Below are 14,097 nucleotides of genomic sequence, written 5' to 3' on the forward strand. Positions count from 1 at the left end.
TACTGCTGGAGTTTGTCAGCCAGCCGTGGCACTGTTCAATGCCATTCGCATATTTGACTCAACTCAAGCAAAACTATCTCATGACAGCTGAGAGAGAAGCATTTGAGGCCGTTACAGTTATCTTCAAAAAGTGGAGCACAGCGTGAATATCATGCTTACATTGAAACCGTCTATGAAAAACGACATGACAGTGTTTACCAGGTTTGGAGAAACCTGGAAACAAGATTCCTAATGCTTGCTGGAACTGCAGTAGAGTGCTTGACTGGGCCAGGAAACAGTGGTGTTAAAGAAATTGGATAATGTTCTACATACAAAAATGTACCTCAGGACCAACGCTTGATCAAAGCCTTTCTATGGACAATGGCTTGTGCCACCATAAACTTAAAAAAAAGAAATAACTACCACACCAGCTGCCTGTCACTTCAGTTCACATAGTTAAGACAAAATTTTTTTGTTTAAATGCCTTTTTTCCTGTGTTTATAGAGAAGTCCTTCCTGAGTAGCCTAAGGATACTATATTTAAAGAGGTATAGATAGTTGAATTTTCATACGTGCAACTTTACATGCCATTTCCCTCTAAAGTGAGGACTTTTACTAAACGTACCGTGGCTGCTTTGTGGTTTTTGATTTTAAAAAGTCATGACACATCCGCCACCCTCTGAACGATCAGTATCCTCAAATTCCACCGTGCATTTCCAAAAACAGCAGCTAACCTTTCTGAGGGATTACATCTAAAGCAAAGCACAATGTTCACCAAATAAATAATAGAAAAATAAACCTAGATACACTTTAAAATCTAAGAAAACACCAGTTAATGAATTAATTGTTCACGATACGATCAACTTCATAGGAACCAAAAGGAAACTTTAATACTCTGACAATAAAATAGAACTGTGAACACACTTCCTATGCACTAAATGAAAATATATACAGAAACAGTGAAACTTTCTCAAATACATGTACAAAGTCGTCTTTTTGTGCATTAAAATTATCAAAGGAAAAGCATACTTTCCTCACAATATCATTAAACATACCATAGCAGAAGTGGCCTTACAATTTCTGACAAAGCACATTAGTACATATTTTTTTTTAAAAAGTGTTGATGTAATTGGGTAGCTCATGGCAGATATGAGGGAAAATGTTGATTAATCAAACCTTTGGTTACGTGATATTTACTTGAACAAGCATATCTGGGAATAATATAAGAGGCTGGTTCTTTTGAGTAATGCTAGGATTTACATCTGGAAAACGTATCTTATTACCACATCACGTTGTTAGTGATCTCATCATATTGCACACTAAATTTAAAGTGGAAAGCAAGATTTCATAAATCAGTCAAAACCAGGCATGAATTATGCTTGATATTAAAAATTAAGAGTATTGTATCTATTTGCAGCAAAATCAAGTATGTACATATAAACAAAATGGAAAACATGCCGACATCTTCCCATCAAACAGCGTGTTGTCAAAATTAAAACAAACACATCAAACCATCTTTACAAGTGAATTATTTTGTGTTCTCCCTGCTCCATTTCAGGAGCTTCAGAAACTTGTACGTGAAACTTGTACGTGACTACAACTAGGCGCGTATTTGACTGATGCGAAGGTGTACGTGCTTCATTCATGCACCTACATGAAAACATCTGTCTCACATTTTCTTCTTTTCTGAATCTTCAGTCGGTTCTGATTTCTGTGCAGGGAACGCATGGTGATACAAATGTCTGTGGGTTGCTGCTGCACTGTAAAGTTTGTACAAAGCCTACAAACCAGAAAAGATGTAAACCTTCTTAGATCAGTGAGTTTATAGAGCCAGTTATCTATTTTGCATTCATATTATAGTAGCAGGTTCAAAATAGTCACAATGTACACCTTGACTTCTTCGAATACTTTCATTTCCATCTGTGCTAAGTGTGATTTATGAAATCTGTCTAGAAAAATAAATATAACAAACTAACTCCTTCTTTCCATGCTCCAGTCACTAGAGTGAAATAGGTTCATGGGTCTGTTACTCCCGCTAAGCTAATGGACCTGATCCAGTAAAACTTTACTATGATGGTGTGCTGGTTGGACCATCTGTGGTAATGGAAGCAAGGACTTCTAGGTCTAAAAGCGTAAGCCTCTATTGGTTGAGCTAAAGAACCCGTTCAATTTGCATGAAGTGAGTAGCCAATCAATACATTCCTTTACAAGGTCCCTTCCTTTAGAGGGAGAGACGGACAACACCTGACCCATGTGTTTCATAGACCTTACTTTGATTCTGTATAATGTGCAAGAATGAAAATCTTTCCCATTCATCAGTGCTACAGCTTCATATATACACTGTTTCCATTGTATGGCCTAAGCAACAACACAAGGGACTGATAAACGCTGCTCACCTACCAGCTGTTCTTCTAATTGCATGGCATAATTTAATTGAATCAAGTGATACTGTGGGGTGCTTCGAGTCATATACTTCCTTGTCTAATAAGGGTGGTCTCTTATATAAGTTTCACGTTTAAGATGCAAATGTTAACATTCACTATATCCATGCACTTTTTGTGAAGATCATCTAGGTGGTTGTAAAAACATGCCATGCAATAGCCTTTGATCATCAAATGTACATGCAGTTTTTCTAGAAATTGCTGCTTTAAACAAATGCAGAGTTTAGCCTTTGGCATCCTTTATCATACCAGTGGAGGGTTTTGCTGTTGTCTTCAGAGGGGAGAGCAGAGATTGTTACAAACAAAACTACCTAATCTAGCAACTAAATCTTTCACTGGCTTCTGCAGAACACTGATCATGAATGAGAAGATCCTAGCTTCAAAAATAGTTGGGATGAAAAGATGGTAGCTGCCCAAAGGTCTACATTAATTTAATGCATTTTCTTTGATGGATGAGGAATGGTTTAACACAGCCCCCAGCACCCTCATAAGGTCAGTGTGAATCTGTGTTGGTTTTCCTTTTTATCAAAGTGACTGTCATGCTGTGCATAAGACCAGCACAATGCCCATGCACCTCTGTATGGGGAGGGGAGAAGGGGATTACACCCATGCTGCTGAAAATATATACTAGCCACCAAAATAAGGTCTTAATTTTAAACCAGCCATTTCTTAAATTGTTTGAAAATAGTTCTCTTCTTCCGTCCCCCATTGTTTAAACATTTAAGAGGACCACTTAATGCTTGTGTGGGGTTGGGGTTCCCCCTGCCCAATAATCCTTTTTCAAGACTCTATTTTACACAGCAGAGATGAGTCATTGAACTCTGGAGAGCCCCTTGCATTAATAAGAGCATGTTTGGTCTTTGGAAATGAATGCCACCGGCCCAGATTTCTGAGCAGAAACATGCATGTCAGAAAATAATTTCAATTTAGATGCTGAGAATTCAGATGCTTAAAGGGATCAGAGAAGAAATTTTCTGGTAGCCATGTGGAAACTGACTCTGATTTATAAAACTTCCTACTGTACATTTTTTAATGTTGTTCTGCCCGGGGCTTGATGGCACCGACGAGCTAATAACTTGGGGTCCGGTTGTGCACTCGGTTCTCAGCAGCGCACCCTAGCCAACTCAAGGGGAACTTCTGCTTCAAAATCAACAGCAAGGTGTAACCATCTGGTTCTCAGAGTTCCGCTGTTAGAGGGGTATCTGAGCATTTGCAGCCGAACGTGTAACAGACGTGTTCCAAAAATCAAAGGGCACGTGATTTCTAGGAGTGGAACCACCAGAGCTGCTCCACCTCAGGCTTGATATGCCTGAGCAATAAAAAGATACAATAAACCCTTGTTCATCCCTTGGAGTCTCTGATTCAAAGGGGCGGTGTCTACACCTAATACCAGTTCCATTTAGAACAGCCTGGTAAAACAGAACAACAGCTTACCCATTTTACAGACAGGCAAACTGGCTTGTCTATACAAACAGTTGGCGAGCGGCAAGCTGAGGGGTAAATCCGTCTCATGCTAGCCCGTGGCATGCTAACTATCCCCATATACCATTCTGCTGTGCACTAAAACCTCCCTAGTGCGCATTGATGTACTCCCATTTCAAAATACAGTAGGTTTTGCCCCAAAGAGGTATGGGGGGGGATGTAAATATCTTTTTAAATCTCTATTTTAGGTTGGTGTCTCAGAAATGGGAGTAATGGGTACATTTTGAAAATGTAAGATGCGGTCCTTACTCGGGTGAAACTCCGCTTAGCTTCAGTGGAAGTTTTGCAAGATTTGGCTGTTTGAAAATAAACATTTCTTGCATAAGCACATCATCATAAGCAAAAACTTACACCAAAATTAACCCAGATTCCCTCCTCTATTATCCTGGATTTCTTCTCCTATAGAGCTAACTTCTTCCTCATGCTTTTGGCCCTGAGCCTGGGATAGGATCTATATGCACGGACTCATGTGTCTGTGCAAGAGGCCCCATTGGACTGTCTGTGTGAATCTGATTGCAGGCTCTGGGCCCTCTATTTGTATGACTGGAGAGACACTGGTCATGCAGAATTGCTTTTCTTGAGATCTAACGCTTGTATGCTGTCTTCCAAAGAGCCTTAGTCAGTGAACTCTCTAGCAGGGCCCAACAGTGGATGAGAATTTCAAAGGTGCCTAAGGGAGTTAGATACCCAACTCCGCTTGGGAATGGGATGTAAATCTGTTGGTCCTTTTGCAAATCCCAGCTGCACTGAGGAATGCTTTAACGGTTCTAGGTGCTATACAACCCTCCTTAAAGAGCAGTGGATACAAAATAAGGCTCCCGGCAGAATGCATGGTTGTGACTGTGAAGGTGCCAGCCTCGCTGTGTGTGTTACCGCTGTTCGTTTTGCAGCGAGAGCAAGCGGCATGGCATGCACCCAGTGCAGGGTAGGGCAAAGGCATGGCTCTAGAACAAGAAAGTCACTTACCTCGTTCGTGCTTCCCTGTGGGAAAGGCAGTTGGAAAAGGGGAAAAAACAGCATCTCTGTGTATAATGCACTTCCTTGGTAATGTTACAGCATTCAGCTTTAGTTACACAGTCACTGTCTGTTACATTGGCTTAAACAGCTTTCTTAAGGGTAAGACCCCCCCCCAGCCCTTATCCATTAACCCCAGCCTTCCACACCGTCCCCACTTTGGATCATGTTCCCCTACCTGCATGCTCTAAGGGCACAATACCCCTACTCCACATGCGTCCATACAACAAATACAACCATGTCAGGCAAGTTGGTTACGCTGTGGTTGTTCCCTAACTTGATTAAAGACATGGTTCCAATTTGGACCATAACCATGGTTTCAGATCCGCTCTGACTCCAAGCTCAGGCACAATGTGCAGGGGCTTGCTGGCCACACCTTCCTTCGGGACCTGATTCTGAGCCTGTATGCAGTTTACACTGGTTTCACACCACTGATACAATGTAGTAACTCCTGAGTTATACCGGCATAAGAGAGGAGTGGAGGGAGGAAGGTGATTTTTGGCGAATTTGTAGGTGGGGAAAGGTGGCTCCACCCCTCAATCCCCCATAATGGTCGCCACCGCAGGGCCTAAATCAAGTGCCCACTTTCCCTGTCAGAGCAGCACCTCACCTTGCCATGGGAGATCCAAAGAGACAGACGGCTCTGATGGGGCCATTCTACTGCCAACGAAGGGCTAGCACTTTGCTCACATACAGAGCTGTTTTGCCAGTGAAATCAGTTGGCATTAACATGCTGCATCAGGCTTTTAAAACAGGGCTGAGCACGTCCAACTCGGCCTAAAATTGAATGACCAGCTCCTCAGCTGGTGGCAATCGGAGTAGCTTCATTAGCCAGACATTAATGGTGCTATTCTGATTTACACCAGTTGAGGATCAGGCTCTTAATGCTTTGCAAAGCCTAGAATCAGGATCAATGTTTCCATGTTTTTGTTTTTAAATCCAATGAAAACTAGTTCCAAAACCAATATACCACCTCCTCCAAATTCTGCAACCCCCCAAACGTTGCAGCGCTGTATTAGACTGGAAGGTTTGGGGAGCAGGGAACGTCTGTGTTTGAGCAATGCAGATAACCCCAGAAGGGACAGAAACAAGAGCACAGCAGGAACAGTGGTATCCTGCACGGTCCCACGCAAACGAAAGCCTGCTATCTAACCCCCTGTCTCTCTGCTTTGCCTGTCCTTGCTGCCTTTCCCCTCTGCTCACAAAAGTACCATGATACAATAATGCCCTCTTGCTGTCCCCCAATGGCCTGGCCCTCTGGGTGCACAGACCTGGTGGCCTGGTTAACCCTCCACCCCCTCAATTGATCATTTCCTTTTCGCTCAATCCAAGGGGGAGGGACAAGGCGATTAAAATTAATAGTGCTGCCCTGCTCATCCTAGTTAAGACTCTATTAGCGTGTCCATTGGAAACCCCCGTTAGCAGTTTGAGGCAAGGGGGCTGCACCAGGCAGATTCTTGGCATATTGGCACTTGGGTAAGTTTGCTGTAAAAACTTTAAAAAAAAAAAAAAGAAAAAAGGTAGACGATGTGTTTTTTTTCAGTTCCAGGGCCAGCAGCAGCCCACCTGTCCCTGCCCCTCTCTAAGAGCCTCCAATGGATGGCAGCTTTGCCTCTGAAGTACAGAAGCCAGCACACTGGGATGGTCATCAGGTGTCCCTGTTCCCATGATGTACAGTCAATTATTGCACCTGCTGGTTGTGTGGATCTTTCACAGAGCAACAGGGAAGAGAGTGTGTGGTTTTTTTTAAATAGGAAAACAGTTGTAAAACCACACACACAGGGGAGTTTACCCTCCTTGAACTGACTAGATTTCAAGAGGATGGTGTCCCTTGAATCATGTCAGTATCGCCTGTTGCTGTTGAAGTCAATGGTAAAACTCCCACGGATGGCAGTGGGTGTCTGGCCAAATACTGTGTTTAATGCACCATTTATTTGACCTACCATGCAAGTTTAAGCCACTCTGAGGACCTGACCTCATGAGTGCATGATGTAGGTGGAAACCTGTACCCGCCTGGAACCCTCTATCCATTGACTTCTGCTTCCATTTGCAATGGTGCATCGATGTCATGGTATGCTCAAGATCTCTACCCGAGGGCCTGCGTTGAGTATTTTATCGAAGTGTTACTTCTGAAGCTTAAAAGTTTCATTTTCCACCCAAAACTGTGTCTTTTAAGCTATTACACAACTTTAGGTCACTGAAAAGAATGGAAATGAAGTAAATTATGTGATATTAATAAGCCTGAATCTGTTGATTTCCATGTAAAGATAGCCTATGAATCTAAAGCCTGATGAGAAATGCCTTCTGTTTTTTGTTAGACTCTAAGCACTAATGGCACAAGATGTACGTTGCAGCTGGTGGGCTACGAATGTGAAATCAACAAGTGAGCTAATTCCAGCCCTGGCAACTGGAAGAGCAAAAGGCCACCCTGTTTTTTAAAAGTTAGCATTGTTGGCTTAAGCCCTGATTGAGCCAATATTTATACAGATGCTTAACTCACAGAAATACTTCCACTGAAGCCAACGGGCTAAAGGATTGTTGAAAACCTGTGTGACCGCTATCTAACACGCTGACTTGTACTCCCCTGTCTCTCTGTATCCAGGACCTTTAAGTCCACATTTCAAAATGAGGTCCCCAACCCGCAATCTACGGCCCAGGATTTACATTGTGTGGGATACACAACATTTGAGTGGGAGACATTAGTTTTGGACCTAATGGCTAGTGGTGTCATGCATTAAACTAGCTCCAGTGTCCCTGTTTCCTCCATTTTACTTCACTTACATGAGCTGTAATCAAGGGGGGGGGGTTCTGTTCAGGTCCCCCATACTGGGCACCAGAATTCTCACCCTTACAATCATCTCAGTAAACTAAACTGAAAATAAGTTCCTTGTCCTTGCCTGTCCCAGCACCTAATGCAGGTGCATTCAGTGTGTGGCAGGTCTAAAGAAACTGTCTGGAATGGATTAAAATGCGGTGTTTAAGTTGCTCTGAAAGGCTACAGGAGAGGCCATTGCCTAGAGGATGAGTGTATAGCTGACTTAAGCCCTGATCCTGCAACTGGATGTGTGCAGATCGTCCAATTGCAGGCCTGGGGCCCTACTGACTTATTTAAAAGCTATTGCAGCAGGAGCTGAGAATCCCAAAGCAAATCAAGGCCAAAGAATGTCTATTTTTATCACAAGCTAATGCTCTTACCTGGTCCCACAAAGCTGCAGCCACTTGGTCTATTACTGCTCCCAGTTCTCTGTATTCCCCAGAGTATCTGATATATGCCCAGGTGCACAGAGTGATAAGGGTCAAACCCATGATCATGTTGCATAGACTGGCTATGATGTCCAAGCCAATGAATCCGGTCACTCCGGCTATCACATACGTGATGAAGATGACCACAAAGAGTGTTGCAGGGGTACGTGCCGCATGGAATATGTTCTTGCTGTCATTGTGCTTAATGTACTGTATGTAGAGCTCGTCTATTTCGTTCTCCAGTTGCTGTAGGTAGCGGCGACTGAATTCCTCCCCACCCATCTTCTTAACGCCTCGAAACAGCTTCACTGATTCCTCCTTGAGCTCCAGGTGTTTGTTCTGAAGATCACTGGGTGCGAGAAACGGCTTGTCTCCCCCACAAACCTATTCAGAGACAACAGTTCAGCTATTCACAATATATTTAAGATAGATCACAGTGACTGTAGCCCCCTGGGCTGGTGCTACCACCATACGGATGATACATGATAAAAACGTAAGAACGGCCATACTGGCTCAGACAAAAGGCCCATTTAGCCCAGTATCCTGTCTTCTGACAGTGGCCAATGCCAGGTGCCCCAGAGGGAATGAACAGAACAGGGAATCACCAAGTGATTCATCCCCTGTCGCCCTTTCCCAGCTTCTGGCAAACAGAGGGTAGGGACACCATCCCTGCGCATCCTGGCTAATAGCCATAGATGGACCTACCCTCCATGAATTTATCTAGTTCTTTTTTGAACCTTGTTATCCTTCACAACATCCTCTGGCAAGGAGTTCCACAGGCTGACTGTGTGAAGAAATACTTCCTTTTGTTTGTTTTAAACCTGCTGCCTATTAATTTCATTTGGTTACTCATAGTTCTTGTGTTATGAGAAGGAGTAAATAACACTCTCTTATTTACTTTCTCCACACCAGTCATGATTTTATAGACTTCTATCATATCTCCCCTTAGTCGTCTCTTTTCCAAGCTGAAAAGTCCCAGTCTTATTAATCTCTCCTCATATGACAGCCGTTCCGTATCCCTAATCATTTTTGTTGTCCTTTTCTGAACCTTTTCCAATTGCAATATATTTTTTTCGAGATGTGGTGACCACATCTGCATGCAGTATTCAAGGTGTGGGCATGCCATGGATTTATAGAGAGGCAAGATGATATTTTCTGTCTTATTATAGATCCCTTTTTTCATGATTCCCAACATTCTGTTCACTTTTTTGACGGCCGCTGCACATTGAGTGGATGATTTCAGAGAACTATCCACAATGACTCCAAGATCTTTCTTGAGTGGTAACAGCTAATTTAGACCCCCTCATTGTATATGCATAGTTGGGATTATGTTTTCCAATGTGCATTACTTTGCATTTAGCAACACTGAATTTCATCTGCCATTTTGTTGCCCAGTAACAGCATTTTGTGAGATCCCTTTGTAGCTCTTTGCAGTCTGCAAAGTCTTTGGGCTTCACTTGAGTAGTTTTGTATCATCTGCAAATTTTGCCACCTCACTGTTTACCCCCTTTTTCCAGATCATTTATGAATATGTTGAATAGGACTGGTCCCAGTACAGACCACTGGGGGACACCACTAGTTACCTCTCTCCATGCTGAAAACTGACCATTTACTCCTACCCTTTGTTGATAAATAAACAGATCTAGGGCAGGCTTCAGTGGAAATATTCCTTGGCAGTGATCACTACACCCCTTAGTAAGAGTTTGCAAGATCTGGCACCAAAATCTTTGGAAACTAGCACCGCCTCCGCTTACCTGGCCAGTCCAGCTGCTGTTTCCCCAGCCAGGATTGCTGTGTGACGTCATTCACACCTACAGCAATTCAGGAAATCTAGTTTCTTGCATCGCTCTTGGTGTTATCAGTGTGATCAGCTGTTGCATGGGACTCTGAACCCAGTGAACCAGCATCTTGGCATTAAAAGCTTGGCAGGTAAAAGCTTTTCAGCTAACCTTTCAAGAAGCTTTCAAAAGACGCAAATTAAGTCAGACTGCTGACCGAGCAGGCAGAGAAGCTGGATAGCAGAGAATAGGAGATTTGGCAAGCTCCCTGATTTAATTTGGTCAGCAACTGTGAACTGAGTGGTAAGGTCCTGTGGCTATGGAGCAAACTGGACCTAAACTGAGCAGCAAGGGCCCTAGATTCTGTGGCATTCCAGTGAGCCACTAGAAATTCTGCAGGAGCTTCTCTCAAAGTCAGAACGTGGAACCTTTAGTGATTTAAACAAGGAACTGAACAGCACACCCAGTGCAGCCGCCCATGGGGCGGGGGGCGGGGCCTCGTTAACGTCCACATTTTCAACGTGCTGCAATTTTTTTTGTACTGAAAAATGCGTAACTGCACCCTAGAAGTTGGTCGGGAAGCTGGAGGCTTTGGCAGCTGCCTGGGAGCAGATTGGGTTCTTGGCACCCGGGGAGGTGTAGGGGCTGGGTGAGGATTAAGAGATTAACAAGGACCGGATTAAGGCACAGGCGTTATTAGCACCGGGGCCCGAGCTCCTAAATTCACGTGATGAAATTATATTCTAAACTGTCATAGTTTCACAAATATACGCTCCTAGCCCTCACGATTACACAGAAAATCTTGAAACGAGCCCTGAGTGTAACCGATACAGTGAAGACTGCCGGAGTCTGCAGACAGCCTGAAACAATGGCTCTGAGAGGTATGAACTGCTCCACTCATGTCAGTGGGTTAACTCTGAAACCCACTGTTCTGAGGTGGCCCCCGCCAACGGCTCAGTGGGTGGGGGAATGGGAAGGGTTCTTGCTGCTGCCATCCCTTCTTCATGGTTTTGGTGGGGTGGGCTCCAACACACACAGCCCTCTGTTGTCATCGTGTGCCCGGCCTGCCATAATCCAGCACTAGGGTTAACAGGTTAGACAGATTCTTCCATCAACATATTCCTTTGTCTCCTTCAGAAAGCCCATCTCGTTGAGATGAATGGTGAGGCAACTTACCCCTTTCAGAACATTTGGTTCAGGCTCTCTGCAGACTCAAGAAAACATTCCAACAGTTGATGCTTGACTCAGATCCCCTTCCATTGCCCCCCATTCTAGTGCACCTGTTTTTGCTCTTAAACCCCTTGCACTGGTATACAGATATTTATTTAGAGTTTTATTTTTGGCCACATAAATATGAGTATTTAACACCTTACTCTGACAGCCTGGTACTTTGCTGCGATCTCAACCTGCCCTTCCTCCATTTCACAGAGCAGCTTATCTCTACCCCAGAGCAAGTGACTTAGAAAAAGGAAACTCCTCATTATTCACTAGTGTAAGGGGGTTATTTTTAATTCACTTAAAGCTTCTCAAGATTATTTTGGTTTTGTGTGGGTTTAGGGGGAGCGGGATAAGGAATCTCAAATCCACCCTCACTTTTACTGGGACAGATGCTGTCTCACATAACTTGCTGAAACAGCTCCTTTTTGCACCCAGGAGTAGAAGAAGCGAGCCCTGAATGTCTGATTGGGATCCTTCATTGAGAATTTTAGCTGGCTGAGATACTTAAAACTAAAATCCCTGCCAAGTTTATTGAGAAGTTTGGATGAATAAATCACAGCCAGGCACAGAGGCTGCTTCGTAATCTGCCTTATAAAGAAGACCATGTGCAACCTTATTACTTTGGAGGAAACATCTGATGTCCAGGACAATCTGAGCTGTTACCTTACCTCTTCCATTCTCTTATTGTAGTTGTCCTTGGCAGTGGCAACTGCTGCTAAATTGTTAGCCTCAGCTGTGGCCTGCAAGCGGGGCACAAAACACGATGCAAGTTTCAGATCAACCCAATGGTGCGGCAGGCGGGAGAGAAGCAGGCTGCGTTAGTAACATCTCCATCTCCCTGCATGGGTGGGTGCATGCGCCCTCCCCACATATACACCGTGGTATATGAAGTGCTCACGTACAAAAATGAAAAATAATAAACAGCTCGACCAGACCCTCCCCCTAGTAACAACTCGACCCCAGCCCTTCATTCATTCCTGCGCTTACTGCTACGGTCACTTCTGCCTGTTCCTGCAAAAGCCTGAGTGAATAGACGCGCCTTACACCAAACCCTTATGGACAACAGGCCAGCTCGGAGAGCAAATTCCAGAGCCAATAGCCCTCTACCCATAGAGCCCTGCTTCCAGACGCCAGCCTATTAAAATCCGCCAGCAAAAGCAGCTCAGCTGATCTCAGTTGTCATTGGTGCACTGGGACGAAGGGGTGGTGTCTCAAGAAGGCAGAACCAAACTTCTAGTGGGATTTATAGATGCACCTTGAATTGTAGTTAGTAGTAAACAGGAAGCCAGTTCCTGCAGGAATCCAAAGCCAGAGGCCGTAAAAACCCCTCACGCTGCAGCTCTGGGAAATGTTAAGAAAACAGTGGAAATGACCGGGCATGTGTAAACCGCTATTCCCTCTGCCTTGTGAAAAACACCTCAGGGAGCCTAACTCACTTCTGAAAATGGGAATCAGGGTCCTAAGTCACTGTGGTGCTTTTGAAAATTTTACCCCAAGTAACTGCAAAAGATTTCCAACAAGGTATTGCTTTGCTTAGCATGTTCGAACAGCACAGAACAAACTCAAAGCCCTCCGTGAGCCTAACATCACAAATGACTGCCTAACGGAAAATCAACATGAATTCCTGTAGACAAGCTCATACCAGCCAACAGCAAAAGGCACAAATACCTGCAACATTGATTTGGGATGTGGCAGTTCTTCTCCTTGATAAATCTTTATATATGCCTAGGAAACAATACAAACATAGCGTCACATTTAACAGTATGTTCATTCAAAACACACACACATCATACACATGCCTCTTACACATGCACCATTAAGGAGATTTTTAAAAGAGACTTAGATGTCCAGCTCCTCGCATTGACAGGGTGACCTGAAGTAAAAACGGCCACTCCCCCACCTGCAGGGCTCGCCGGAGCCACCCCACCCTCCTGCCGCCCAGGGATGGGGCTGACCCCCCCACCCCCCCGCAAGCTGACACACACCCCCCCCAAGCTCCGTGCCATCTGCGGCTGCAGCTGGGGTTGAGCGCCCAAGCTCAGTGCCTCCCGTGGCTGGGGTTGGGACTGACCCCTGAGCTCCACGCTGCCTGGGGCTGGGGCTGACCCCCAGAGCCCTGCTGCCTGGCACCTCTTGTCGCTGTCTCCCCTCCCCCCGATTCCTCCATGCCCCCTAGGGGGCCCACCTGACTTTTTTTTTTTTTTGTAAACTGGGCATTTGCTCGTGCTAATTAATCAGCTGGGAAGAGCAAATGGGATAAATGCCCATTTTTGTCAAAAAAGTCAGGTCAGCCGGGACAGAGCTTAGAAAGGGGACTGTTCTGGCCAGAACAGGACATACGGTCACCCTAGGCATCGACTTAGACTTCGCCATAGACGTCCTGTGCTACCCTGGGCAAGTCACTTTGTCTCTGTGTGCCGCAGCATCCCCAGCTGTACAATGGGGATAACCGCACCAGAGAGTGGTGGGGCTACTCAGACCCCATGGTTATGGGGGCCACAGAAATACCTTCGCTAGAAAGAGATGCACTTTCCCCAGTCTGTGTATCCCAAACCTTCCTTTACTTCTCACTTAAATCTGGAAAAAACACAAAGACTTCCTGTCTGAATAACCGTGATCTCGCATGGCTTAGGAGCCAATACCTTAAAGTATTCCACAAGGCCTCGACAGGTGATGTTATTTCCATTGATCTCCTTAACATCTAGGCTCTCAGGGCTAAGAAGCCAAGGAATCAACACCTTCAGGTTCTTGATGAACTCGTCATCTATTTCTGTAAGCAAACCCCGTGTCAGGTCCAGAGCAGCTCAGCTCAGACTTGTGCTTCAATACGCACACGCGCGACGTTACCAGCTAACGCCAGCCATCCTGTGACTGAGAGGCATTCTGACTGAATGATGGCTGTACTCAGACGTGATAATATCGCATTAGTGCTACTTGACTGAA

At 44.7% G+C, this 14,097-nt stretch overlaps 1 protein-coding gene across 5 annotated transcripts in view; it reads right to left on the minus strand.

Annotated features, from left to right (window-relative positions):
* Window positions 1-837: 837 nt before the first annotated feature.
* ATL1 (atlastin GTPase 1) overlaps window positions 838-14,097 on the minus strand; it is a 46,496-nt gene continuing 33,236 nt past the window's right edge. For 3 of the 5 annotated variants that reach the window (XM_037901352.2, XM_043549300.1, XM_043549302.1), the window contains exons 9-14: window positions 13,797-13,924; window positions 12,823-12,879; window positions 11,823-11,894; window positions 8,111-8,542; window positions 4,868-4,882; window positions 838-1,758 (exon numbers count right to left, since the gene is read on the minus strand). In XM_037901352.2, the coding sequence (XP_037757280.1) occupies window positions 1,648-1,758; window positions 4,868-4,882; window positions 8,111-8,542; window positions 11,823-11,894; window positions 12,823-12,879; window positions 13,797-13,924 (815 nt within the window). In that variant the 3' untranslated portion in view covers window positions 838-1,647. The remainder of the gene's footprint in view (window positions 1,759-4,867; window positions 4,883-8,110; window positions 8,543-11,822; window positions 11,895-12,822; window positions 12,880-13,796; window positions 13,925-14,097) is intronic. The other 2 variants (XM_037901354.2, XM_043549301.1) reach the window with 1 other exon arrangement.

Source organism: Chelonia mydas, chromosome 6 (genome assembly GCF_015237465.2).
Source record: "Chelonia mydas isolate rCheMyd1 chromosome 6, rCheMyd1.pri.v2, whole genome shotgun sequence".
NCBI lineage: Eukaryota > Metazoa > Chordata > Testudines > Cheloniidae > Chelonia > Chelonia mydas.